The sequence below is a fragment of the Cucurbita maxima genome, unplaced genomic scaffold (genome assembly GCF_002738345.1).
Source record: "Cucurbita maxima cultivar Rimu unplaced genomic scaffold, Cmax_1.0 Cma_Scf00038, whole genome shotgun sequence".
NCBI classification, from domain to species: domain Eukaryota; kingdom Viridiplantae; phylum Streptophyta; class Magnoliopsida; order Cucurbitales; family Cucurbitaceae; genus Cucurbita; species Cucurbita maxima.
The window spans coordinates 838,914-863,536 of NW_019272054.1; the positions used below are offsets into that span (position 1 = coordinate 838,914).

Consider the following 24,623-nt stretch of genomic DNA (forward strand, 5'->3'; position numbering starts at 1 on the left):
ACGAACTAATAACATAAGATTTAAGAATAAATTAAAAACGACAAACAAACTGCTTCCTGAGTATTTTTATATCCTTTATGCTACTTTAATTCTTTTCAAATAAGGCTTAGACGGTATAGTCGAGGTGGAGGCGTGCACAAGTTGCACGACTATAAGGGTCGAATTAGATCGGCGTCTTGGCTATAAGGGTGTTCATTAATTATGTGCACATTTTATCTTAATTTAAATGATTGTGTATGCGACCGCTTAAGCCCATCACTAATAGATATTATCTACATTGGTCTGTTATGTATCATCATCAGCCTCACGGTTTTAAAACACGTTTACTAGGAAAAAAAATTCACACCCTTTTATAAGCAATGCTTCGTTCTCCTACAATCGATGAGGGACCTCACGATGTATTTTTAAATATTTCATTTTAGTAGGTGAGAGTTTGTGACTTGAGCCACCCGAAAAACGTGTCCCTACAATATACTTCGAAATTTTCATAAATTTTTATTGGTATATTCTTTTTAAATTTTAGAAATATATTCTCCATGAATTTTTTATTCTTATTGAATTAATTTGGATTATAATTAACTTTTAAAAGAATTAAATAGAATTAAATTCGGATGAATTTTAGTGATTAAAATGATATTTTAAATAATGAAATTCTTTTTGTTAATTCTTACACGTGAATTCTCCACCGTTCATTCACCAATCATCGTAGTAATAATAATAATAATATTAAATAATTAAGCAAACTGACAATAACTAAAAATGAATAATAATATAAAAGCTCCCAGAAAATCTTAAAGCGCGTGTCCATTCCTCTTATATTATTACGTCCCATCAGTGGGACCCTTTCCTTGCAGCCTTAAACGACATCGTCTTGGCCCGAATAGCTCCACAACCACCGATGCCGCGGGCCCACACTTCACACGTGCCAACCCATTTTTGAGGAGCCTGGCCTCGCCTCGCACGCATGCCCTCTTCAATCTTCGCCACGTGTCTCCTCCTGAAAATCCTATAAATTACCGTCGTCCTCCACAGATCTGCAGTGTCCGTTGCTTTTCTTGCGGCTGGAGTTCATCGCCGGTGAGTGGTCGGACTTCTTCTTCCCTAATTTTTGACATTTTGCCTTTGAATGGTTTTTTTCTAATGCTCGCTGGTTTTGGTTTAGGTGTTGAGTTCCTGTTCTGAAGCAGTTTTGATTCTGCGTTTTCGTTGTGTTTTCTTCTTGATCATTTCTTAACTTGTTTGTATGGATTCGTATTCTCAATATTTTTCTTGCTTTGTGTGACCGATCATTATATGAATTTTTGTTCGTTGTTTTGAATGCTGGTTTTTAGATTAACAATGGCGTCAATGGGAGCGGTGACTGTTTCCAATTTTATGTCGAGGAGCTCCCTCATCGCTAGTCATGAGGCTACAGGCTCAGAGAACAAAACGAGCCTGTCGCAGGTCGGACTGAAGTACCGAGTAGAAACTCACAAGGGGTTGAAATCCTTGAACAATTTGGATGTGCTACGGAAGAAAACCCCTGCTGCAAGTGCTATTTGCAGGGGTGCCAGTAGGGGAGCTGATGGTCTCGGTAGAACTGCTGGGCAAATTGTGTGTGAACAAGGGATGAACATAGTGCTTGTTGCTGCCGAAGTTACTCCATGGAGCAAAACTGGTGGGCTGGGTGATGTTCTTGGAGGATTGCCTCCAGCATTGGCTGTAAGTGATGTTTCTCGCCTTATTTTCAGATGCAATTTCGCCATAATTTTCTGCTACAGCCTTATTTTTGCTTTGTAGGCTAGAGGACATCGTGTCATGACGATAGCTCCTCGCTATGACCAGTACAAAGATTCTTGGGACACTGATGTAACAGCCGAGGTAAAGAAGTTCATCTATGAAAAATGATCCATCAATTGTGGGGAGGAGCGAAGGAACAATTTCGTAACATTTTAATGAACATGACCAGGTAAAAGTTGGGGATCAAAATTTTACTATACGGTTTTTCCATTGCTACAAACGAGGAGTTGATCGAGTATTTGTTGATAACCCAATATTTCTGCAAAAGGTAATGCGAATTCCATAACCAAAGTGTGTATACATTGTTCTTCTGCGAGATCCTTCTTCTGATTCTTTACATTGTGGATCTCAACAGGTTTGGGGCAAAACTAAGTCTAAACTATATGGGCCTAATGCGGGAGTGGATTATGAGGACAATCAGTTGCGGTTTAGCCTGTTGTGCCAGGTGACTAATCTTGTTATGTCTCAATATGATTGTTCTTGTTCATGCTGTGGCATCAAATCAATATAGAGACAGTCAATGGAATTCTGTAATCTAGTTAGTTCGTCTTCATTGAGTGCCATTTTGATAAGTCGAAAAGTTTTATTTTGTAAATGTCATTTACCCGTCATCCAGAAATGCCAAATGACATTTATAAGTAGTTTATGAACAAAAATACCCAATTTGCTTGTATTTCACTTACTTCGATTGAGCAATGTTGAGGGTTATTGGGAAAGGAGTCTCATGTCGGTTAATTAAGGGGTTGATCATGGGTTTATGAGGTAAGGAATACTTCTCCATTGGTGTGAGGCCTTTTGGAAAACTAAAAGCAAAACCATGAGAGCTTATGGTCAAAGTGGGCAGTATCATACCATAGTGGAGATTCATAGTTTCTAACCATCAATGGATTAATATCCTCCTGATGACATGGTTTCTAGTGTTTCGACATCTATTTTTCATTTGACCATCGCATGTCTGTGCTCATCAGGCTGCTCTGTTGGCGCCTTTGGTTCTAAATTTGAACAGCAGCAAGTTCTTTTCAGGACCATATGGTATGCATTCGCTTTGTTTCCCCCAGTAGTCTCAAATTGATAGTTAAGTTAATGGCTAACGCACAGAGAAAATGTGGTTTGCTACTCATTGCAGGGGAGGATGTTGTATTCGTTGCCAATGATTGGCACACAGCTCTTCTTCCATGCTACTTGAAAACCATGTATCAAGCAAAGGGTATTTATAAAAGTGCCAAGGTTGGTTTTGTGCCGAATGGTTCTGTTTAATTCAGTAGACATGAGCTGATATTGTACTCTTAAATGCTGACAGGTTGCTTTCTGCATTCACAACATTGCTTATCAAGGCAGATTTGCTTTCTCAGACTTTTCCCTTCTGAATCTGCCTGATCAATTCAAGAGTTCCTTTGACTTTACTGATGGGTTAGTGCCTCAGCTACTTGTCCATTTGATCTGCATCTCAGAAGATATTATTTTCCCATTGTGTTCTTAGAAATCTTGGTTTCTAGGTATGAAAAGCCTGTGAAGGGAAGAAAAATCAACTGGATGAAGGCTGGAATATTGGAATCTGACAGTGTGTTCACTGTTAGTCCATATTATGCCCAGGAACTTGTTTCGGGAATTGATCGGGGTGTTGAATTGCATACCATTCTTCGTTTGACGACCGTTACGGGTATATTGAATGGCATGGATGTTCAGGAGTGGAACCCTACAACTGACAAATACATTCCCATCAAGTTCAATGCTGAAACCGTAAGCTAACTGTCGAGTTCATATTTTGGTTCTAAATTGATTGAAAACATTTCTTAGCTAGATCTTCATTTTCAGGTTGAGGAAGGAAAAGCTCTTCTGAAAGAAGCTCTTCAAGCGGAAGTTGGATTGCCTGTTGACAGGAACATCCCTTTGGTGGGATTTATTGGTAGACTCGAAGAGCAAAAGGGATCTGATATCCTATCAGCAGCTATTCCGATGTTCATTAATGAAGATGTTCAATTGGTGGTTCTAGTGAGTATATGTTAGCTTATTTCTTTTTCCAAAACGACTGTTGTAGTTGGTGGAAAGTTGATATCCATTTTCTTTCTGCTAGGGAACTGGCAAGAAGTACTTAGAGCGACAACTTGAAGAGCTAGAGATAAAATATCCTGAAAAAGCTAGAGGGGTGACAAAGTTCAACGTTCCTTTAGCACATCTCATAAATGCTGCTGCTGATTTCTTGATGATTCCAAGTCGATTTGAACCCTGTGGCCTCATCCAGTTGCAAGCTATGCCTTACGGAACCGTAAGTCGCCACTTTCTGATAGTTAGTAGCTCAACTGGTTAAGTCATACACCCCCATCACTTCATATATTTCAATTTCAGATTCCCTTGGTAAGCACAACCGGTGGACTCGCCGACACTGTTATCGACGGTTATACAGGTCTCCAAATGGGCGCGTTCAGCGTTGAAGTAAGTACGGATAATTTCAAATCCGCTTCATATAATTGCTTGGGTTCCTTTTGTGATTGGAGTTGGGTGGTTGTGTTTGCCAGTGTGAAACGGTTGCTCCAGCTGATGCAGCAGCAATTGCTAAGACTGTTGTAAGAGCTCTATCACTCTTCGGCACCGCTGCCCACAAAGAAATGATACAGAACTCTATGGCTCAAGATTTCTCATGGAAGGTAAGTACCCTTTCTCATCATACTGACTGCGCCATAGCCTCCTCTTATTTGTTATTTGGCGATTCAACTGAAACGGAACGATGTCGATTCATATGCAGGGTCCAGCTAAACTATGGGAAGAATCCCTGTTGGGATTGGGAGTTGATAACAGCCAACCTGGACGAGAAGGGGAGGAAATCGCTCCTCTTGCCAAGGAAAACGTTGCCACTCCTTGAGTCATAAGTTTTCCCAGTTTCTCTTAGTTTATGTTTATTGCTAATGAAGAAGGAAGCACAGAAGCTGTTGATATCCAGCTTCCAGCAGGAGCAGGCAGGTGGGGCCACTTTGCAAGTGATGGCTGCTCCTCCTCGGACATGACACGATTGAGAGGTAAAGAACCCTGTGATTGTGTAGTCCGTCCAGGAAAACTACATCTACAGCTTCTTTTTTTTTTTTGCTTTTGATCTCTTAGTTTGTCCTTCAGCCACCCTCTCCTGCAAAGGCAAATATTACACTTCTGAGTTGTTTGTTGTTAAAATCTCGTGCAAAGGAATTCTATCACAATGCTAATCACTATAATATGACCAAATTGACAAATTTGTGGCTCGTAAAAATTATCTACGAGCTCTTTCGAGTGAAAATCAAAAGTCAAAAACTAAAATCACATGGTTCCCTCTTCGAACTGATGTGAGATTTTACAATCAATCCCCAGTAAGGTCCAGATCTTCGTTGGTACACTGCTCGGTGTCTGACTCTAATATCATTTGGAACACTCAAGTTCACCGCTAGTAGATACGGATCGTTTTTCCGTGTTACATATCGTTGTCAGTCTCACGATTTTTAGGGTTAGAAATGAGAGAGGGATTACCAACTCTATTCCATTCTCGTTAGTCACTTCCAAAAGGAATAATGCTTTATTGGGCTAATCTACAATAAAAAAGAGAGAATATGTGCAAAATTTCACGTGGGATGAGAATCATTGAAACATAGGGTTATTAAATTCTAAGGAATTTTTTTTACTTTCCTTCAAATTCAAACTCTATTTATCTCATTAATTTTAAATTTTAGTAACTCATTGCTCCGGCCCAGAATACGATTAATCCGGCATGGGCTACATGAGCCTCCAATAGTTTACCGGATAAATTGATAAGTCGGGCATTCCCGGCCCACCAAGCGAAACCGGTGGTTTCTTGGTCACGACCAGCTAAAGCTAAAGTTCCATTAAAGAGCGTTTCCACAGGGTAGAACCTCCTCAGGGAATATAAGGTTTTCATGAGGCTGATCTTGAGCCGCCATCCAAGCACAAATGCCTTCGTTTAAGAGAATATTTTTGTTATAGAAAGTCTCAAATTCAGGATCTTCCGCTGCACGAATTTCCTCAAAAATGAAGTCAACTCTATTTATCTCATTAATATAAGCTAAAATTAATGAGATAAATAGAATTTGAATATGAAAGAAAGTAAAAAAAATTCCTAAGGATTTAATAACCCTATGTTTCACGTGAAATTTTGCACATATTCCTTATATAAAGATGGTAATTACAAGTTTATTTTATGTATTTTTTCTTTTAAAATTCAGTAATTAATTAGACAGACAAAAATTTATAACTATTAAATTAATTCATTTAGATTTTTTAAATTTAAGATGGCTAATTTAACCTAATTATTGATAATAAAATTAATAATTTTGTTTATAGTGTGACTAAAAACAAAACCTTTTGGATCGATATAGTTAGTCTTTTTTTTGTAATTTTTTAATAAAAATTAAAATAATTATTACCAAACTTTTAACAAATGAAAGTAGCACGTGAAGATGTTTGTTTCAATCACATTAGAAAAAAAATTATAATACTTTTTTAAAAAAGTATTTTTTTTTATGGACAATTCTATTTTTAATATAATTTTTATTAAAAAGGATAAAACATCTTAATAAATTTAATAATATTATATAAATAAAAATATAATAAAATATTTCATATAAATTTAAAATTTTTAAATTTCAATATTATAGAATACTTTATTCATATTTATAGCGAACATGATGATACAAAAATTTGTATGGGTGTGGGGACGAGAATATAATCCCATTATCGGCTACCCTTTAGCTCCCAACCCTTGGGTATAACCAATGTCGGTCTCTAGTTACTAGACAAGAGGGATACTAAAGTACATTTGATGCAGAAAGGAAAAAATCTCAATTTTCCATTTATACCGGGTTGTGTTGTTGGGAGTGAGTCCCGTTTAATTTAGTGGAAGATCACGAGGAATACTCTCTCCTTGTATGAGGCTACCCAAAGCAAAACCATGAGAATTTATGTTCAGAGATAATATCATACCATTGTGGAGAGTCGTGATTTCTGACCAGACTAACCTGACAAACTGGAGTTGAACAAGGGAGTATTTTTTAGCATCTTTTAATTAATAAAAATAATAAAATGGAAAATAAGAAATGATTATAAAATATTAAAAAAAAAGTTTTATTAAAAAATGTATTGAACGAATAGATACTCACACTTTTTTTCTCTTTTTATTTTTCCTTTTCCCGCTTTTTTACTTTACGCCGTCCATCTCAACGTTCTACAAAATGATCACTACCGCACGGCTCTTCCCCTTGCTTCCGCTCCTCACTCAGCTCTCCGTTCACACTCAAACCAGACGCCGGCCGGCAATCGCCTCCCGACGGCTCCACAGATCGCTGCACAGTCCCACTCTTCAGTGCTGTGATTCGCATTTGCGGACTTCGAATTTCACCTAGGCTATTGAAGCTTCAAGCTCCATGGAGCTGAGAAGGTTCGGATTCGACCAATGCAGTTCGTGCATTCTGTTTCTGGTTTCAGGTAATATGGAATTGTGCTTTTTTCTTGGTTTAATATGTGGATTATTGTGGAATTCTGGAGTGTTGTGAAGGTTTGTGAAATTCTAGCTTGAAATCGTGATTTTGTGAAGGTTTGTTGTTGCTGCCTGTTATGGTGAGTTCTGTTGGAGTGAACTACGGTCAGATAGCGAACAATCTTCCTACTCCGGAGAATGTAATCCCGCTGGTGAAATCAATTGGAGCTACGAAGGTGAAGCTGTACGATGCGAGTCCGAAGGTTCTTCGCGCATTTGCTAATACGAGCGTGGAGTTTATAGTCGGACTTGGAAACGAGTATTTGGCCAAAATGAAGAATACGGCGTGTGCTCAAGAGTGGGTGAAGAATAATGTTCAAGCGTACTTGCCTGGCACTAAAATCACTTCAATCTTCGTCGGAAATGAGGTATTAACCTTCAATGACACTTCTCTTAATGATAATTTACTACCGGCGATGCAGAGCGTGCACACGGCGCTCGTAAATCTAGGGCTAGATAAACAGGTGGCCGTGACGACAGCGCATTCTTTGGCAATACTTGAAACTTCATATCCACCTTCCGCCGGAGTCTTCCGGAGGGATTTAGTTGATTGTTTGGTACCAATCTTGGATTTCCAAGTCAAGATCGGCTCCCCGTTCTTGATCAATGCGTACCCTTACTTCGCGTACAAGGCGAATCCGAAGCAGGTTTCGCTTGATTTCGTCCTCTTCCAACCGAACCAAGGGGTTTTAGATCCCGGCTCGAATCTTCGCTACGACAACATGTTGTTCGCACAGATCGACGCGGTTTACTCTGCTCTCGACGCTGTTGGTTACAAGAAACTTCCTGTTCACATCTCGGAGACCGGATGGCCGTCGAAGGGAGATGACGACGAGGCCGGTGCGACCCCGGAGAATGCAAAGAAGTACAATGGGAACCTTCTCAAGTACATCTGCCAGAAGAAGGGAACGCCATTGAGGCCGAGCTCAGACCTCAACATTTATGTTTTTGCTTTATTCAATGAGAATATGAAGCCTGGACCAACTTCGGAGAGGAATTATGGGCTCTTTAAGCCTGACGGTACGCCGGTGTATCAGCTCGGATTTTCCCATACCGACGACGTTGGAAACGGGACTCATGGCAATTCCGGCGCGCAGCCTTCGCCGTCGGGATCTCCCACTACCTCCTCAACTGGTTATTTGGCCATTTCCTCCGCCACGGTAACATTTTTCCGTTACTTTGTTGTTTTAATGATTATTGCATCTTTTTTCCTTGATTTGCGTGTTTGGTTCATAAAGTGACAGAGATAGAAACAAATATTGGGTTAAGAAAATGGGCTATTGCAGTTTCTATCTCTTAAGCCATACATCTGGGGATGCACAATTGTCAGCCATGCTTCATCCAATCTATAAAGTGAAATGGGTTTATTTCTCAATCTTTCCCGAAAATTCAGGGGAGATTGAAATTTTCTGGTCATTGGAAACTGATAAAAATGGGAGAATGAATTGGAAAGAGTTGAGTTGGGGGGCATCTCTGTGATTGATCAATAGTAGGAGCACAGGCCCAATCTTCATTCATTGGATTCTCATCAGTTGATTTTGAGGCCATTCTAACATTTTAATTTGTGCCATATGCATATTCCTATTCCTTGTGTAGTCCACAACAAAATTCGTGTTTTATTTTCATTTTTTACCTTGAAAGCACGAGAGAAATGGGTATAATTTGGCACTTATTAAAATTCTTAAAAGTCGAATGGTACTTTCTTTAAAAAAAAAACATTCCAATTTGATTTGGGAGCTCAAGCTTTCAAGCTCAGTAGGCTGTTAAATGAGCTTTAGTTCAAACTTTTATATTAGGATCCTTGTAGGCGATGCCATTTTGGAGATGCCCACCTATCTTAAGGGCTCAAATTTCCCCCTTTTCCTGACGTATGTTGAAATTTTACTTGCAACATTCAATTATTTAAAAGAATTTAGGTGATTTGATAATTCGAGTAGATTGCTGTGACATAAAATCATTAATGTATCTGTTTGAATTACTGTTTGTGGAGACTGAGAAACAGCGGTGATTTTTGGTGGCAGGAGAGAAGCCATTGGCTTGGATCCTTCTCAGCGAGCCTGTTTCTGATGCTGTTCAAGTTGCTACATTGAATTTAGGAGATGATTTGTTTTTCAGTATATTTTTCCGAAAGATGCTTTGGATTTTATTTCATTTATCAGAATCAGCCTTTAAAAGCAAATTGGAAGATGCCAGAGAGAATAAGAGGCAGCGTCGGACTTAGGAAAAGGTAAAAATTCTGTTCCTTTCCTTGTACGCGACTTCCTTCTCTTTTATTTCTCTGCCTTCCTTTTTCCCATTCTTTTGTGTGTGACCATAACGAAAGTTATTCGACTTCTCTTTTACTCCGAACAAAAGTTGGAAATTATGAATGCAAACCCATTCTTTTTAGTATCTAAAACAGATAAAATCTTCAGTCCTGTTCAATTTTTATAGAACAATGCTCTCCCTGTAGGCCATTTAGTCATAATTTTTGGCAAGAAATCATGATAAATCAGGAAGAAGAAAGGAAAAAAAGAAAAAGGAAAGGGAACCCTATTCACCATACATTTTTCTTTTCAGGTTTGTGTGATTTATATCTTCTTTGATTGTTTATGTAAGATAATGAGTTGCCTAAAAATGAAGATTTGATAATGAAAAACTTTTTGTAGGGATTATTAGGATCTTATTTTACAATGTAAAAGCAACAATATCATTGAAAGTTTCTTGAATTTACCAATAGTCACTTAATGGAGTGGGGGTTGAAGAACTGACAGGGCCATGTGACAAAAGAAAAAGCTCAGCTTGGAATTTTTATCATATCCTTTTTTGTATGCATTCCATTTCATATTCTGAGCTGGATCTGATCTGTTAATCTCTTCTTTTTTTCTTCATCCTGCTTTTTACAGGGAGATTTCAGTGCTTTAGTAATTAATAGTTTTGTATGTGAATTGAGTTCGTGGATGGACATAATATCTGGTGGATGGATGATCCAAACATGTGTAATCCCATTTGCTAATGAAATTTTATTAATTTGCAATTTTAGTTTTTGAATTTTTCTAAATTTTACGATCTTCTTCCAAATCTATTATCTCTGAATCTTGCTCCATTGTGGCAGATGGAGAATAAACTTGCATATTTTTTTTCATCTCCCTCAATTCCTTTCCCTATTTTTTTCTTTTCTTCCGCGCAAAGTCTGTTCAAAAGCCTAATCTTATATTTCAAGCCAAGTACTTTTCATGCCTTGAACAACATATTTCCATATACATGATGTTCCTTAAGAAATTCTCACTTTCTATGGTTGAGCTCGATGATGCATCATCATCATTATCAATCGAAAAGTTTAATTAAAAGGAGTATAAAATGGTCATGAGGCAATAGTCGACAAAGATATGGGGCCAAAAAGACAGCAAAAGTTGATGATGCACCATTATCAATTGTTGTATAGAGACGCATCACATAAGAGTTACAAACTTACAAACTATCGTATTAATCAAACTTATAAACTACAGCAAAATGCTAATCTACTGAACCAAACCGATCGACCATATACATGCAGGTCAATTGTCTCTCGGTTTGGTTAATCCAACCCGATAACCATCCTGTCAAAGAAAAACCTACGGATACTTCCTACTCAAAAGTGAAGGCTCGACTAATCATATTGCTCATAAAGTTCATAAACAAGAAATTTAGAACAAAAATATTCAAAAGTTCAGAAAGGACTTAAATTGTCATTCAAAATGATAACAGTAATGGGTTAGCACAAATACAGAGGGTTAGTACAGATATTTAGCATTACACTAAAAGTATCCTTGATGATATGACAGAGGCTCCTATCGCAACACTACAACATGTGGGGCATGAAAAGTTGGGAATTTCAGGCTTTTCCAAATTGAATTAATCAGTAACAATAGGAGCATGTAGAAGTAACAACAGAAAGTGGCCAGCAGCCACCATGGGAACAGCTAACAAACAAATGAATGGCAACTGCCACTTCGCCTCTAGAGACAAGCTTTGCTACAATCTACACTACCCACCTAATCACACAACAAAATTTCTCTCAAAAAGTTAATGAATAGACGAGTATTTTTAATAAAATTAATCCAGTTTTGATGATCAAATTGTATACGCTGCTGAAAACCAGACTATTTTATGTACCTCCAACTGTAGAATTCCACGTTTCTTCTGCAAAATCAGATCTATTCTATTTCTTTCCCCTTAGTTTGGCCTGATTAATGCTTAAACCATGAAAAACTAAGCTTCCTTTTAGCCGCCGGAATGAAGCTGAAACAGCACAATCCAGAGTCGTTGCGTCTTCTAGTAGAGGACTTGTGGAGCTTTGTTCCAAGTCAATTTTCAACTCTTTGATAGAACAACAAATAAGCAGCCGATGTCTTTATCTCTTCTTCGCCAACTGGGGAAACATGACTGTCATCAAAGTGGTACCATCTCTTCTCATCGATTAACTGCACGTATGAATAACAAAGATCTGAGACCATTATACAAAAATATCGAAAATCAATTCTTGATGGTTTGGTTAGACAATTTAAAATGGGACTAGATTTACTGTTCCAGTAACCGAGACCAGACAAGTAGAGTAGCTTAAATGATGGATTCATCAACAAAAAAGAAAACAAAACAAAAAGGAGAACTCGGTCCATGAATCTTGTCTTGCAGAGTCCAAGTACTCAATCCATGTTCGGGGATACATAGAAAGAATTTAAATTCCATACCTTTGCGTATGCAGTGTAGTGACCACCGCCAAGACCACCATAATGGTTGCTAATGGCATATAGGTTGTACAAGTAAGACTTTCCATCATTGCTTTTGACATATTTACTCAAATCAAGATTGTGAATAGGGAAATCCACAAAGGTATCGAGCTTGTTTTTGAGATATCTGCTGTATGAAAAACGTTTCAAGTGAAAAACAATAATCTCTGGCAACTTCCACAAGTCTAACTTCTTTGTAGCCTGTCTATGCTCCTTGCACCTAGGGCAGTACCTGCGCAAGAGGAAATTTAAGATGAGTAAGACGAACTAGAATATTAGTAGAGCCACAATATAACTTGGATATACAAAATAAGGTAAACTAAGGGGCATCAAATTACCACATATCATCAGGACCTAAAGGCTCTTCAGTAAGGAAGGCTTCCAAGCAAGAAAATAAAGATATTGCTTCCTGCCGCGTTTTCTTCATGAACCTTGTCTGGTGAACGGGAGGAAGATCCTTGATGTAGCTCATATCATATAATTCATGTTCTCTGTCGGTCCAATCCAAGAAAACCTTTATAAGTGGACCATACTTTATAGCAGAGTCCTTGTCAATTGGCTTGCAGCTCAAACCCCTATCATCTGTTAAAAGAAGTTGAAAGGATGGCTCTTTCTCAAATGATGTTTCCTCTTCTTCAATGTCAATTGACTGGGAAACAGACCGAGGACTGCAGTTGGCTGGTTCATCATTCATTTCAGAAACGAAGCCATTTTCTTTGCTACTATGAGCTTTAGTTGAAGAGTACGTTCTTTTCAAGGGAACGAGAATCTTAGACACAGCTGCATTAATGTCGGCTCCACTACGGAACTCTTCTCCCAAATATGTGACTAGAGGAGTTCCAAAAAGCTTTCTCTCCATTCCCTTCAGACGGTCAGTTGAGCATCTACAGACCAAGTGCCACATTAACAACATTCAGGAAAAATGAAAACAAATAATAAGGAATGACAAAACAACTAACTGATAAGAACCAATGTATTTCTACCATATGAGAACTTGACTTGGACACAAAAATTAATACTGAGCACATTCACTTTCTTGTTTGAAACACCAAAAATAATAAAAGGAGCACCAAATGATAACTTCGAAGTTGGCTGTACCACACTAGAAGAATGAGAAAACATTGAGCCACTTATTAACGTGATTTCATTTCAAAGGAATGAACTTATATCCTGCAATTGGAGCAGTCTCCACTTGAAGCAATCAATATAAGATCATTTGCAGTTAGATCAACTCTTTGGTCAACCTCATCTGGGGGTTGGTTATTAATATGTAATCTTTCGTGGTAGTGGGTTTACTCTTCCCTCTGCCCAAGGCATTATGTTCTTCTACATCGAATCATTGATGAGTAATTGTTTCTCATCACTTGAAAAATAAAAAAATAAATGTTTAACCAAAACCAGAGAAAAAAAACTCGAGGCAGACACTGAGCTGCAAAAAGGAGTAAGCAAACATCATGAACTTGAATAGAGTCTAGAGCGTCCGGTTGTCAGGTAGTCCAGCTAAAGTGGGCTTAAAGATGACGTGGCTTATTTAATAATCCCAGATTCAATATGCCTAAAATTCATACTTCATAACCAAACACGCAGACCAACTACATATTAGAAACTTAAAAGAAAGCATACCTTTCCAGCGATCTGTGAATGATCTCGAGCTTTGGTCTTCCAGACTCACTTTTTGGAAGGCGATATGCAACTAGATACTCTTCATCTTTAATTGAAGTCACAGATTCAAGAGGGTTATCAAAATATTTGTAAATACGGTGATCATAAACCTGACAATGAAAAATTCAGAAATAAGAAGTTTTACTACAATAGAAGAAATAAGAATGCAGAAACCAGATGATTATCATATGCTTACCTCTGCAAGCAGAAGATTTTCATCATTCTTCAAGCAGCATGCAATAGTCAATGCAAGGGTGAGATCTTTGATACAACCATGTCTTTGCACTGTCACAGTGTATGGCATTGGAAGACCACTACCGTCACCATAGAACACAGTCACTGTCACACTGCGAGTGACAGTTGAAGGTAGCGGCAATGATAAATACATAAATGGATCAAAAGTAATTGAGATTTTTCCACATACTGGACAAACCAATGTCGACTTATATTGACCCTGTGAGTTTAACCAGTTGTAAATTATTAGAATATAAATTAAATCATTTAAATCTTAACTAAATAGACCAAACCAGAAACAAACTTAAGACATCCCACCAATCTCTACTAAATTAATAATACCGCATGTAAATGACTTTAATCAAAATAATAAAGGATAATGTTACTAACGAGAATGAACATGAAAACTTCGTCGCACAAATAACATTTATACAACATGGAACTACCTACAGACCTCTCAACCAATCGATACGACCTCGGAGGGCGGCTTTTGCTAAAACTCGAGCAGTCTCTGAAAAACATTGGCGTGCGGGGAAGGGAAACGAGGTGCAAATCCAATATCAATAAACCATTTTACCTATACTCATTAGATAAATCCAATTTTTCGTTCCTGAATGAACGACTATGTGGATAAGATATATTTATGTACATAAATTATTATTTATGCCATTTCCTTTCCGACACATTATCCTTATTGTCAATAGGTATAGGTCAGGTAATATCATAGAGTCAAAGAAAGGGGAAGGTTTGCGGTTCAGTCTTTTAAGAAAAGTTGTTCATTTTTCGGGGTCTCGAAGGGGCGTGGAAACACATAAAAACTGGACCAACCTACAAAAACGAAACGGTCCCTCAGTAACCAGGCACTTAAAATAAGTACATGTTCGAGCATGATTGACCAACTCCTTATCAATTCGAAGTTAACGTGTATGCGAATGCTCGCTTCCTTACTTCATTCATTCTCTTCTTCTTCTTCCGGTTCAGTAGGTCAAAAATCCTCAACCATATTAACTCCAAACATTGAAGACAGATCTTGCTACTAGAAAACCGAATGAGCGATCAGATCCGATTGTTGGATTCCACAGGTCCCTGAACCTTCTTTCACTCTTGAACAAGGTAAATTCTAGGCTTTTATTAAATATCCAAACGAAACGGATTCGAACTTCTCCTAGAATAGTAATAACGGATCTCGACCCCATATCATACGATTGCTAAAAAAGATACTGATTTTATATACGCCCCCAAAATAAAGAGCTTTGAATTCTGGGAAAATAAAACTTCCATCGAAGAGAACCGACTCGCCCTGAAGCGAAGGACGGGCATCAAAAGTCTTGGTTTCTTGAACGACCGATCCGGCAGAACAACTCAGTCAAGTACCTTGGCAATCAAAATGACAAGAGCCCAGATTCCAGGCAAGGAGAAATTTTACCATTCAACTATATCCGCATTTTTTTTTATCCCCAATGTATAGTATACATCAGTGCAGAGCTAGCCTATTATACTAGGCTATTAATACTAGGCTACGTCTTCCTAGTTATATCGCGAATCTTTTAGATAAACCTCTTAAAGAATTAGAAGGCTTAGTAGCTCCTCTCCCTGTCGGGGCTTATGCACTCCACGACTTTCTTATGTTATGGGGTCTCACTGAGTTAATAGGGAGTCATTCATATTCAATTTTTTTTTTGATAGGCACGTCCGGGGAGCCGGCGACCGAAGCCCCGGTGAACGGCGGCCGTAACTATGAGTCCTCTCTTGTCCTACTCAAGGGGTGCAGGAGATGCCCCGGAACTTTCTTTATGTTATGGTGGTTTCGTATTTGTACCGCTTTTTTTCGCCTTTGCCTAAAAGCTTGGCTGGCACGCAGCTTGAGTAGTGTAGTCGAGAGTAATTAACATAGAAACAGTGCCAGGCATATGCAATGAGATTCAAATATATCAAAAGCCACTTACTTGACAAACATCTACAATCAAAGAATCATTTCGTGCTCTATGGTATCTCCAACACTCATCTGCAACTTCTGCATCTGGACGACCATCATAATCCTTTGTTTCAAAATAAGGCTTCCGTTTAACACGATTCAAATCTTCATGCAGTCCATCCAGTAAGAAGGCAAGAAGTTCCTGTAGACAGACATCTTATCTAGGTTAAATGATATAAATGAAACCAGATTGACCAAATTCAACATTATGAAGGAGAAATTGTTAAAAAAGTAACCATTGTCCCTTTCATATCTCTTTCATTTCATTTTTCCTAAAAATATCAGCAGAACACTAAAGTTGATTAATTATGCATAGAATTTGTGTTAAGAGTTTTGCAAACAAAATGACAACTTCAAAAAATAAAGAAGGAAAATGGACATTCTGAAAGTATGGAGACTAAAATAGACAAAAACTGAATGTACAGGAATAAAAATAGGATTTAAAACCTACTTTGTAATATTAGGACTGATTTAAATATATTTGACTTTTATGCCAGATCATCGTTTAAATGACACAATATATTCAAACTAAGCTTGATAGTTAAAAAGCACAATACAACTATATATTCAAACTAAGCTACCATCTTCTGACGTAATCTGCCACCTTAAATGAGCTTGATAGTTAAAATCTCGTCAGAAGATGGTAGCTTATTGTCCAAGTACCAGAAATGACACAATTAATTCTAAAAGCTTATCAAAACTGCCACCTCAGTATCTTTCTACATTTATCTTAGCATCTGAAGCTCTAATTGCCATTACGTGAATGAAATAAAGCATATGGAGCTTCCAAAAGCTATACAATTATTCACAACTACAGTAACTTAAGAAATTGTTCGATAAATTCAGCTGTTCACAACTAAAACGAAACAATATAGCATAAAGAGATCACTTAGGAAATGAGAAAGACCATGTAAGATAAAAGAATACTATAGATATTTCTACATTTATCTTAGCATCTGAAGCTCTAATTGCCATTACGTGAATGAAATAAAGCATATGGAGCTTCCAAAAGCTATACAATTATTCACAACTACAGTATCTTAAGAAATTGTTCAATAAATTCAGCTGTTCACAACTAAAACGAAACAATATATTATAAAGAGATCACTTAGGAAATGAGAAAGACCATGTAAGATGAAAGAATACTACAGATATGTTATGGTACTAACTTGGGAATCATGCTGGTTATAACCACTGAACTGAGGAGCAAAACGAGCCAACTTCCCCTTAAATGCACGTGGTGCAATTGTGGTCTGTCCCAGCGACCATAATTTCCTCAATAAGTCCCCAAAAGCAATGGCTAACTCTCCCTGCAGAAGCATTGAATATACCCACAAAATCAACATAACCTTACACAAAAAAAATAAGCAAAGAATGACTAAACACATATTTTAGAAAAGGAAGATTGAAAACAAGAAAAGACACCTACGTGCATTCCCAAAGGATTATCTGCATTGATCTCTTCAGAATAATCTTGTAAAAAATACTCTACAAGAGGTGGCGTGTGAACTAAACATTGAAGGGCACTGTTCATGAAACATGTATTTCCTAAATTCTGCAACCCTGCCAAACCACCCTTCTCTCTTTTCTTTGCAGTATTACTAAGATCACTTCTGTCATCCATGTCAGAAACTGATGAGCTCAAAGAACTTCCTTGATAACCATAACTGGATGAATGTCCATTTGACATCACTGGCCCCCCTGCAATTGACAGAGATGATCTTGAAGGTTCAAGAGCTACCAAAGCTAACTCATTTCGAGTGGCATCCATGCCAGTCTGAGTAGGTCCATCAACTTCAAGGAGGATCTGCAGAAGAGGATGTATAACTGCATGAGAATAGATAAATTTAAAATGAACAACTCCAATAAAGTGAATGTGAAACCTATGTTCTCAGATGCATTGCTGATGTATAACGTAATATTTCATAATGGAAAAGAAAGAACATGAAAACTTAGAAGTACATGAAATGGGTATATGCTTAATATCCCCAACAGAAAACAAACAAGACCAGTAATATCTCCTCTTGCTTGCTCTCCAAAATTCGACTCTCCCAATATGGATGCTACTTTCTGGTGGTTCAATGATTCAGGATCCTATCCTCATAGTCCCTCTCCAGCTTCCTTACAACCAAGGATTAGCTGTACCTCCTTCCTCATCAATTGTGCAAGGTCACTTGGAGTCTCAAAATCTCTAAGAAGATATAAAGTCATCATATGGACTCTCCTCCATTGAGCCTTGAATAACAGCAGATGTCATTCGCAAAAGCCATCCGCACATGCTCTCATCTCCAAACAGTGTGTTCTCTTCATAAACAGCAATGATCACTATTTCTACATTGTCTCTACAGTATAAAGGGCTGGAATAAGTTGCTGGGTTGTCTTTGAGGATAAGCGGTGCTTTTCTAAAAGCACTAAAGCTGCAGTCTGAGCAACTTATTTGCCTGCTTCCATAGTTGGCATCTTATGTAGGGATGGCTATGTTTGGAAGATCTAGATTAAAAGGCACAGAAGAACTTTTAAGATGTTTTAACAACTAGGACATGCAGGTTATGAGGGTACATTATACTCATGACTTCTACCCTTTCTAGTTATTTGTCTTATTGCAGTACAGAGGTTGGTGGGGCCCAGTTTTAGTTAGTGTCCTTCGCTTGTACTTCCATTATCTTAATGAAAGTTGGATCGTACATAAAAACTAATAAAATGACTACATTGTAATCTATGATTATTGTCGATTGTAGACAACTTTTTGTAATCCCTTGTCCTGGTGGTTTTCCCTCAGCTTTGGTACTACATCTCACTTATTATCAACAGTTTATTTCTTAAAAAAGAAACACCTTGTAAATTCAGGAAAATGAAGATGCCACAAAAGGAATCATACCCTATATGCTCTCAAAATCACCATGCTTGTTTTTTAATTTATTCCACTCTTCTCCTTCCAAATAAAAGAGAGAGTTCATCTGATAATGTACACGTAGAGAGGGTAATGGATGATATGTTGTAAATATTAGCCTTTGAACTTTCACCATGCAAATATTTGAGGTGAAAAAAACACATCATGGTCGCAGTCAACAATGCCACTAAAGGTAAATTTTACCATTTCAAACACTTGTTCTTTCCATATCAAGTAACTAAACACATAAGTTAGACCCTAACAGTGTTCAAATGTTATTCAGGAATTTACAAGAATAAGATACCCAAATGGTCGATTATCCAAATTTTGAACATAAAAAATAAGCATCTAATAGATAACAAAGATGACAGATGGTGTATGATAGACACAACCAAAGACACCCAAAGCAATACCTTACAAGAAACACAAGGTTTAATTATGCATTCACCCTGCAATAAAGTACACATTCACCCAGAACCAATAAACAGAATATTCAATCCACAAAGCCCAGCCACTCAGAACTTCGCTTCAAAGATCAAAGTCACTCTTCATGTACTCGAGCTTCCACCAAAACACACTACACAATTATCAATTTCATGTCCAAGCTATGCCCCTCTTCATTCTTCTTACCTCAAAATCCCCCTACAGGCTTATATATGGGGCCGACAAGCTCCAATCAGTTACAACTCCAATGTAGGAAGAGGGCAACTAATTCTCCTAAAAATTGCATTTCATAGGAATATCCATCTTTTACTCACCAAAGAACATGCTGCTCATGGCATACCACAAAAATGGACCCAAGCTTTCTAATAAACCCACCAGAAATTTAAGTGATGTACCACATTCAAATTTCATGATATTCACTACCATTCACGCTTTCTAATAAAAACCAACATTCAAGAAAGAATAATGGTGTCTAGGATGAATGGTAAAAGTAATCAGCTTTACAAGGAGTAAATGTTTCCTTAAAATTTCATGATCTTCACTACCATTCACGCTTTCTAATAAAAACCAACATTCAAGAAAGAATAATGGTGTCTAGCATGAATGGTAAAAGTAATCAGCTTAACAAGGAGTAAATGTTTCCTTAAAATAGCCACTCATAAGGATTGAACGCAACATAGAAAATGAAAGCAAGAAAGAGTTATCTTTTATCCATACACACTCCCCAAAGCTAATGCTTCTTGGATCAATGCCCATACACTAAATACATTGATAGAACAAGTACTCACATGTTGATCCATCTGCAAGTTTAGTTCTTCGAGGGTTTGGCTTGTCGCATCCAATATTGATTGTTTATGCTGGTTGAAGTAATCCCATATACACGCCTGCTAGTTGCCCAAAAGCAGTGATCCAAATTAGCTGTAAGAGATAATACTAATATATTTACGTTTCAACAAAGAAATGTAAAGGAAGAAGCTCAAAAACCTTTTCCTGCTTTATTCCTTTAAGTGCAAACACCTTCTCACGAAGATCAAATACGGTGGCCTGAAAAGCAGAAAGTGGGTAAAAAGAATTCTGCAATTGCTAATCACAAGCCAGACTTGATCTGAGACCTAATTAAAGTCTGAAACATCAAAAGTCTATTATAACTGCTGTCTCTCATAGGAGGAGTTTTTTTTCATGTACTCTAATCTTACTTATGATGAAATGAAATGTTAATGCAAATATCACAATCTATTTTCATCAGGAGAAAGCATTGCATTAACAAAATTAACTCATGGTCTCAAAAGACCATAGTAACAATTACAATCCACAATGCTTCTGGGGCTAAAAGAAGAAAGCACAAGCTGGTAACCCTAAACGATTAGATGAGAACAAAGTATGCCCAGAAATCAATCAAATACATTCTGGGAAAACAGAAATCATTTATAAATTAACAGTAAAATGGACAACATTATCTTTCGTGTGATAAAATCTTATATTCCACCAGTGAGGTTAAAAGACCTTCTGGAATAAAAGGACCATATTAACATAATAAAGGCACACAAGTAAGGAAAAAGATATGATAAAAAAGACGTTATATATTATAAACAGAGGCCAGTAAGTTTTATTTAAAAACAAAGAAACAAAAAAAAAAAAGTTTACTTTGGTTCAGCCACAAATTGAAACAAACAGAATCATGAACATCCATTATTTTCAGACTAATCTAGACCCACAAATTCTTAACTTTTGGCATGGAAGTGTGCCCTCCTCTACAAGCATTAGAGAGGTCTAAGAAGCATGGACACAAGCACAGTACAGCGACACACCATTTTTTTAAATGAAGGACTCAAACACGTCAGGGACACATAATCTTTTTTTAAAATAATATTAAAAGATCCAACCCAAAATACTTAAAGATTTAAATGGCGCATAAAACTCTAGTCATGTGAGCCCACTAAAATCCATAAAAGACAAAAGTCAAATATCCCATTAAAAGCCCACAAAATAAAATTTATTAAAAAGTTTCTCACTAAATTATATCTAAAAAAAACTAACCCTATCCCTAATCCTTTACCCTCCCCCACGATTCTGTTTTCCCTCCCCCACGCCCACAATCTTCTTTTCATCCACAGCCCACTTTCATTCGATCTTCCTCCCTCTCCAATGAACTTCGCCGCTTCTCTCCAGCACTGCTGCCACCAATTGCTTGATAGATTTAGGTTTTTGATGTGTCCATGTGTGTGAACGTGTGTCCAAATTTTTTTTAAATGAAAGAATAAAAAAAGAAAGAGGAACGTATTTTAGCGTTGTATCTGTGTCCAACACATGCCTGACACAGACACTCTGTCCTTCCTAGGGGGAGCTGAAGATGGATTAAAGACCATGTTCCAATTCAAAATTTATTATGTACTGTTTATTTAATTAGTATTGGGATTACATGGTCTAAAATTCACAAATACTTCTTTATCAACCAAGTTTTGGATCCACTTGCAGAATAAAAGATAAATCAGAAAAAAAAAATGAATATAGCTGCATTTCTTTTTAATTGAGATCAAATAAATACTAATAAGGACAGAATCTTACGACCACCATGCACCATCCAAGTTTTTAATGAATCGAAGGATATGTAAAATATGAAGAATACCTTCTTGCTCAATCGTATGATACATTCACTTCCATCTCTGGAATCAATCAATTTTAGACAAAGTAGATAAACCTCCACATAAAAATTCTTTTGAGTGACACCTTGGGATATCAACTTTCTTGGTAACGGTGGCCCCCCTTTGTACCTAATGTAACAAAATACGTATGTTACAACAACTCTAGCTTCCAAATTAGTTTTGGGTGAGGAAATCATGTTCATAACAATAAGATAAACACACATGCAACTTTAATTCCATAGAAAATTGCCATATAAAACAGTTCCATTTCAAGAAGCAATGCTACAGTTAGAGTACATAAAATAATAAAGAAACAAAATCAAACAAGAGATAAATTAGGAATTGTGGAAAGTGAAATTTGGTAGTTGCAAAAAAAAAAAAGAACATTTTAATCATATGAATATCCAAAATCATTACCCATGATAATAGTACCAAAAGGGACTCAATCCAACCTCTAGTGCTTGGTAAAGACACTCAAATTACCTTGGTGGAGTGTTTTAAACTAAAAGGCCATATTGAGAACTACTCAGTAATCCAGACTGGAAAAGATTGAAATACTTCCTTTTGAATGATAGGCAGAAAATCAGCTTTTATGTAATTTCTGGGGAGAAAAATACCTCTGTTTTTTATGCTTAGAATGAAGACATCAAGACAAATGGGTGACTCAGTGCAAAGAGAAATCTTGCTGAAGGGAAGACAAAAGATGAGTCTATTACAAATGATTGATGGTCTCCTGGTAGAAGGGGAAAATGAAAAATTCTGAAAATTACATCCCCTGAGTACATAAGCATTAATCTTTATTTCAGGAACTAAAACTTATCCATCATCCCCTAAGGTTCTTTTGTATGAATTAAGCAAGCTGAGAAGTCCAAAGAAGGTGGATACTTTGACTTGGATTCTTTTTCTGAAAGGATATAACGCAGCATAAAAAAAAAGTAAACCAAATGTCCCTATATTGCCATGATTTTTTTTATTTGTTCTTTTTTTTTCCTGGGAAACTACATTACTATAGGTTTCAAGCCATTCTGTTCTATGAATAAGGGCAGGGGTGGTTCAGTCACAACTACTTTCTTCAGCATCCATATAGTAGAAAATGGTGAGATCACTTGTTTCAATGTTTGAGATGTGTTAGATGCTTGATTTATCAACCTAAGGCAGTGTCCTTACTCCCTCAGTTGTTGTGTAAGCATGGACTCAAAAGGATTGCATACAATACTAAAGAAACAGTACATTTCTAAAACATCATACAACTTCTCAGGATGCGGCAACATCTAGTCCATTTTGCAATCAAATTCCTAATGCAACTAATAAAATTGGGGCAACGGGAGTATAACAGTAGTTTGGTTGCTACTTTTCGGTTCAACCAGGCTCATATTTCAAGTATATAGATTATACAAAGAACCATAGAAAAATATAAATAGGAATTGAAGCATGTTGCCTTAAAGATTAATTCTTGATAGATGGAAGAAGAGGCAACACAACAACAAATAGTATGAGTGGACATCTTACCAATCATACAGTTTTTCCCAAACTGCACTGGGAACCAAAACATAATCCCGTCGTTCCTCCAAAAATCTTTTTAGCTCTAAATCATTATTCTCAGAATCACTTCCATTAATGACTATATCTGAATTGTCAATAGGACCGGGCGTTTCTACCACGTTTGAAGGAACCATATTACAGTGTTGGGAATCAGAGGAATGATCTTTGCTAGAAAATTCTTCAGTAGGCTGTCCAACATATAACTGCCATCTTCTAAACCACCTGCATGTACAACAAAGTGAACATTTCTTGCATTCCAATGAGTCTTTGCAATCTATGTGTACAAAAGTTCATTCAAGTAAATCTCAAAGAAAAACAAGATCTCCCAGGATAATGAAATCGGACATGATAGGAATTCCCCATAAACATATCAAACATTAATACGCTAGGAACGAATTGAAAAGTGCAGATACGCAAAGCAAGGGCATATTTTTGGACTAGGCTTGAAGAAACGAACCTCATGAAACACAGCACCGTAGTAAAAAAATCAAAATTGAACCGAACCAATTTCCAAAACCCACCACGAAATCTTAAAATCCCCTCATCAACGAACTCCTATATTATAACACCTACCCTCAATACATTACTATAAGCCACAAAAGGCAGAAGAAGCAATACCGATTAGAAACAACATAGTAGAGATTGCCTTCTTGCAAATTAGACTCAGATTCCTTCCCCAGGTCGGTGACGATCCGATTCTCGACATCTGGAGGGAGTGGCAGGCAGCTTGATCCGCCGTTTTCCATCGTAAAACCGGAAGCAGGAACGGTCATGATCAATTCCGCAGGAAGATCCGGAAAAGCTTGGAATCGGAGGAAGAGAGTCCAGATATGGTCAAAGTTGTTGAGAAAAAACGATTTGAATTGTGAATGGGGAACGAAACAGAATGAAAAGAAAAATGGAAGAAAAAGGAAAGAGATGGCAGACGAAAAGAAAAAAAGTATGGATCAAGCGGAATGGTAGGAAGATAAGCTCCGATCTCAGTGCAGAGTTAGAGGGATACGAGAAAAATGGGCGAAAATGGAAGAAAGAGCAAGAAGAAAGGGATATTCGAAGGAACCCTAGCCTAGATTGCAGGGGAAGGTGGGTGAGGAGTCGAGGGGCCGAACTGGAAAATAATAATAATTAATAATAATAATAATAATAAATAAATAAATAAATAAATCGAACAAGTATTGAAATCTCAACCGTCATT

The 24,623-nt window shown here is 37.2% G+C and overlaps 3 protein-coding genes and 1 long non-coding RNA gene across 11 annotated transcripts; 2 read left to right on the forward strand and 2 right to left on the reverse strand.

Moving 5' to 3' along the window:
* Positions 1 to 986: 986 nt before the first annotated feature.
* On the forward strand, positions 987 to 4,973 carry LOC111469034 (granule-bound starch synthase 1, chloroplastic/amyloplastic-like). Of its 2 annotated transcripts, none has more exons than XM_023114249.1 (14): positions 987 to 1,077; positions 1,332 to 1,701; positions 1,780 to 1,860; positions 1,949 to 2,047; positions 2,135 to 2,224; positions 2,748 to 2,811; positions 2,906 to 3,006; positions 3,080 to 3,189; positions 3,276 to 3,519; positions 3,595 to 3,771; positions 3,854 to 4,045; positions 4,126 to 4,212; positions 4,296 to 4,424; positions 4,523 to 4,973. In XM_023114249.1, the coding sequence occupies exons 2-14, from the start codon at positions 1,339 to 1,341 to the stop codon at positions 4,637 to 4,639; spliced, it is 1,854 nt and encodes a 617-aa protein (XP_022970017.1). In that variant the 5' UTR covers positions 987 to 1,077; positions 1,332 to 1,338; the 3' UTR covers positions 4,640 to 4,973. The 2 variants fall into 2 exon arrangements, with proteins under 2 accessions (XP_022970017.1, XP_022970018.1); XM_023114250.1 differs by having other exon boundaries at positions 1,055 to 1,084.
* Positions 4,974 to 6,936: 1,963 nt separating this feature from the next.
* Positions 6,937 to 10,312, forward strand: LOC111469053 (glucan endo-1,3-beta-glucosidase 11-like). 6 transcript variants are annotated; one of them, XM_023114278.1, is made up of 4 exons: positions 6,937 to 7,239; positions 7,349 to 8,451; positions 9,313 to 9,850; positions 9,940 to 10,312. In XM_023114278.1, the coding sequence occupies exons 1-3, from the start codon at positions 7,179 to 7,181 to the stop codon at positions 9,379 to 9,381; spliced, it is 1,233 nt and encodes a 410-aa protein (XP_022970046.1). In that variant the 5' UTR covers positions 6,937 to 7,178; the 3' UTR covers positions 9,382 to 9,850; positions 9,940 to 10,312. The 6 variants fall into 6 exon arrangements, with proteins under 6 accessions (XP_022970046.1, XP_022970047.1, XP_022970050.1 ...); XM_023114279.1 differs by having other exon boundaries at positions 10,011 to 10,312; XM_023114282.1 differs by having other exon boundaries at positions 10,177 to 10,312.
* Positions 8,969 to 9,354, reverse strand: LOC111469113. The gene is made up of 2 exons (XR_002714819.1): positions 9,271 to 9,354; positions 8,969 to 9,175 (listed from the first exon to the last, which is right to left on the reverse strand). It is a non-coding gene; the product is annotated as an uncharacterized LOC111469113 (long non-coding RNA).
* Positions 10,313 to 11,039: 727 nt separating the features above from the next.
* LOC111469011 (ubiquitin carboxyl-terminal hydrolase 9-like) lies at positions 11,040 to 24,516 on the reverse strand. 2 transcript variants are annotated; one of them, XM_023114207.1, is made up of 13 exons: positions 24,047 to 24,516; positions 23,396 to 23,650; positions 21,871 to 22,015; positions 20,229 to 20,288; positions 20,033 to 20,128; positions 17,340 to 17,717; positions 17,080 to 17,220; positions 15,882 to 16,052; positions 13,898 to 14,155; positions 13,663 to 13,811; positions 12,378 to 12,923; positions 12,001 to 12,271; positions 11,040 to 11,733 (listed from the first exon to the last, which is right to left on the reverse strand). In XM_023114207.1, exons 1-13 carry the CDS (start codon positions 24,199 to 24,201, stop codon positions 11,617 to 11,619), a joined length of 2,742 nt encoding a protein of 913 aa, XP_022969975.1. In that variant the 5' UTR covers positions 24,202 to 24,516; the 3' UTR covers positions 11,040 to 11,616. The 2 variants fall into 2 exon arrangements, with proteins under 2 accessions (XP_022969975.1, XP_022969974.1); XM_023114206.1 differs by having other exon boundaries at positions 20,033 to 20,131.
* Positions 24,517 to 24,623: the final 107 nt, after the last annotated feature.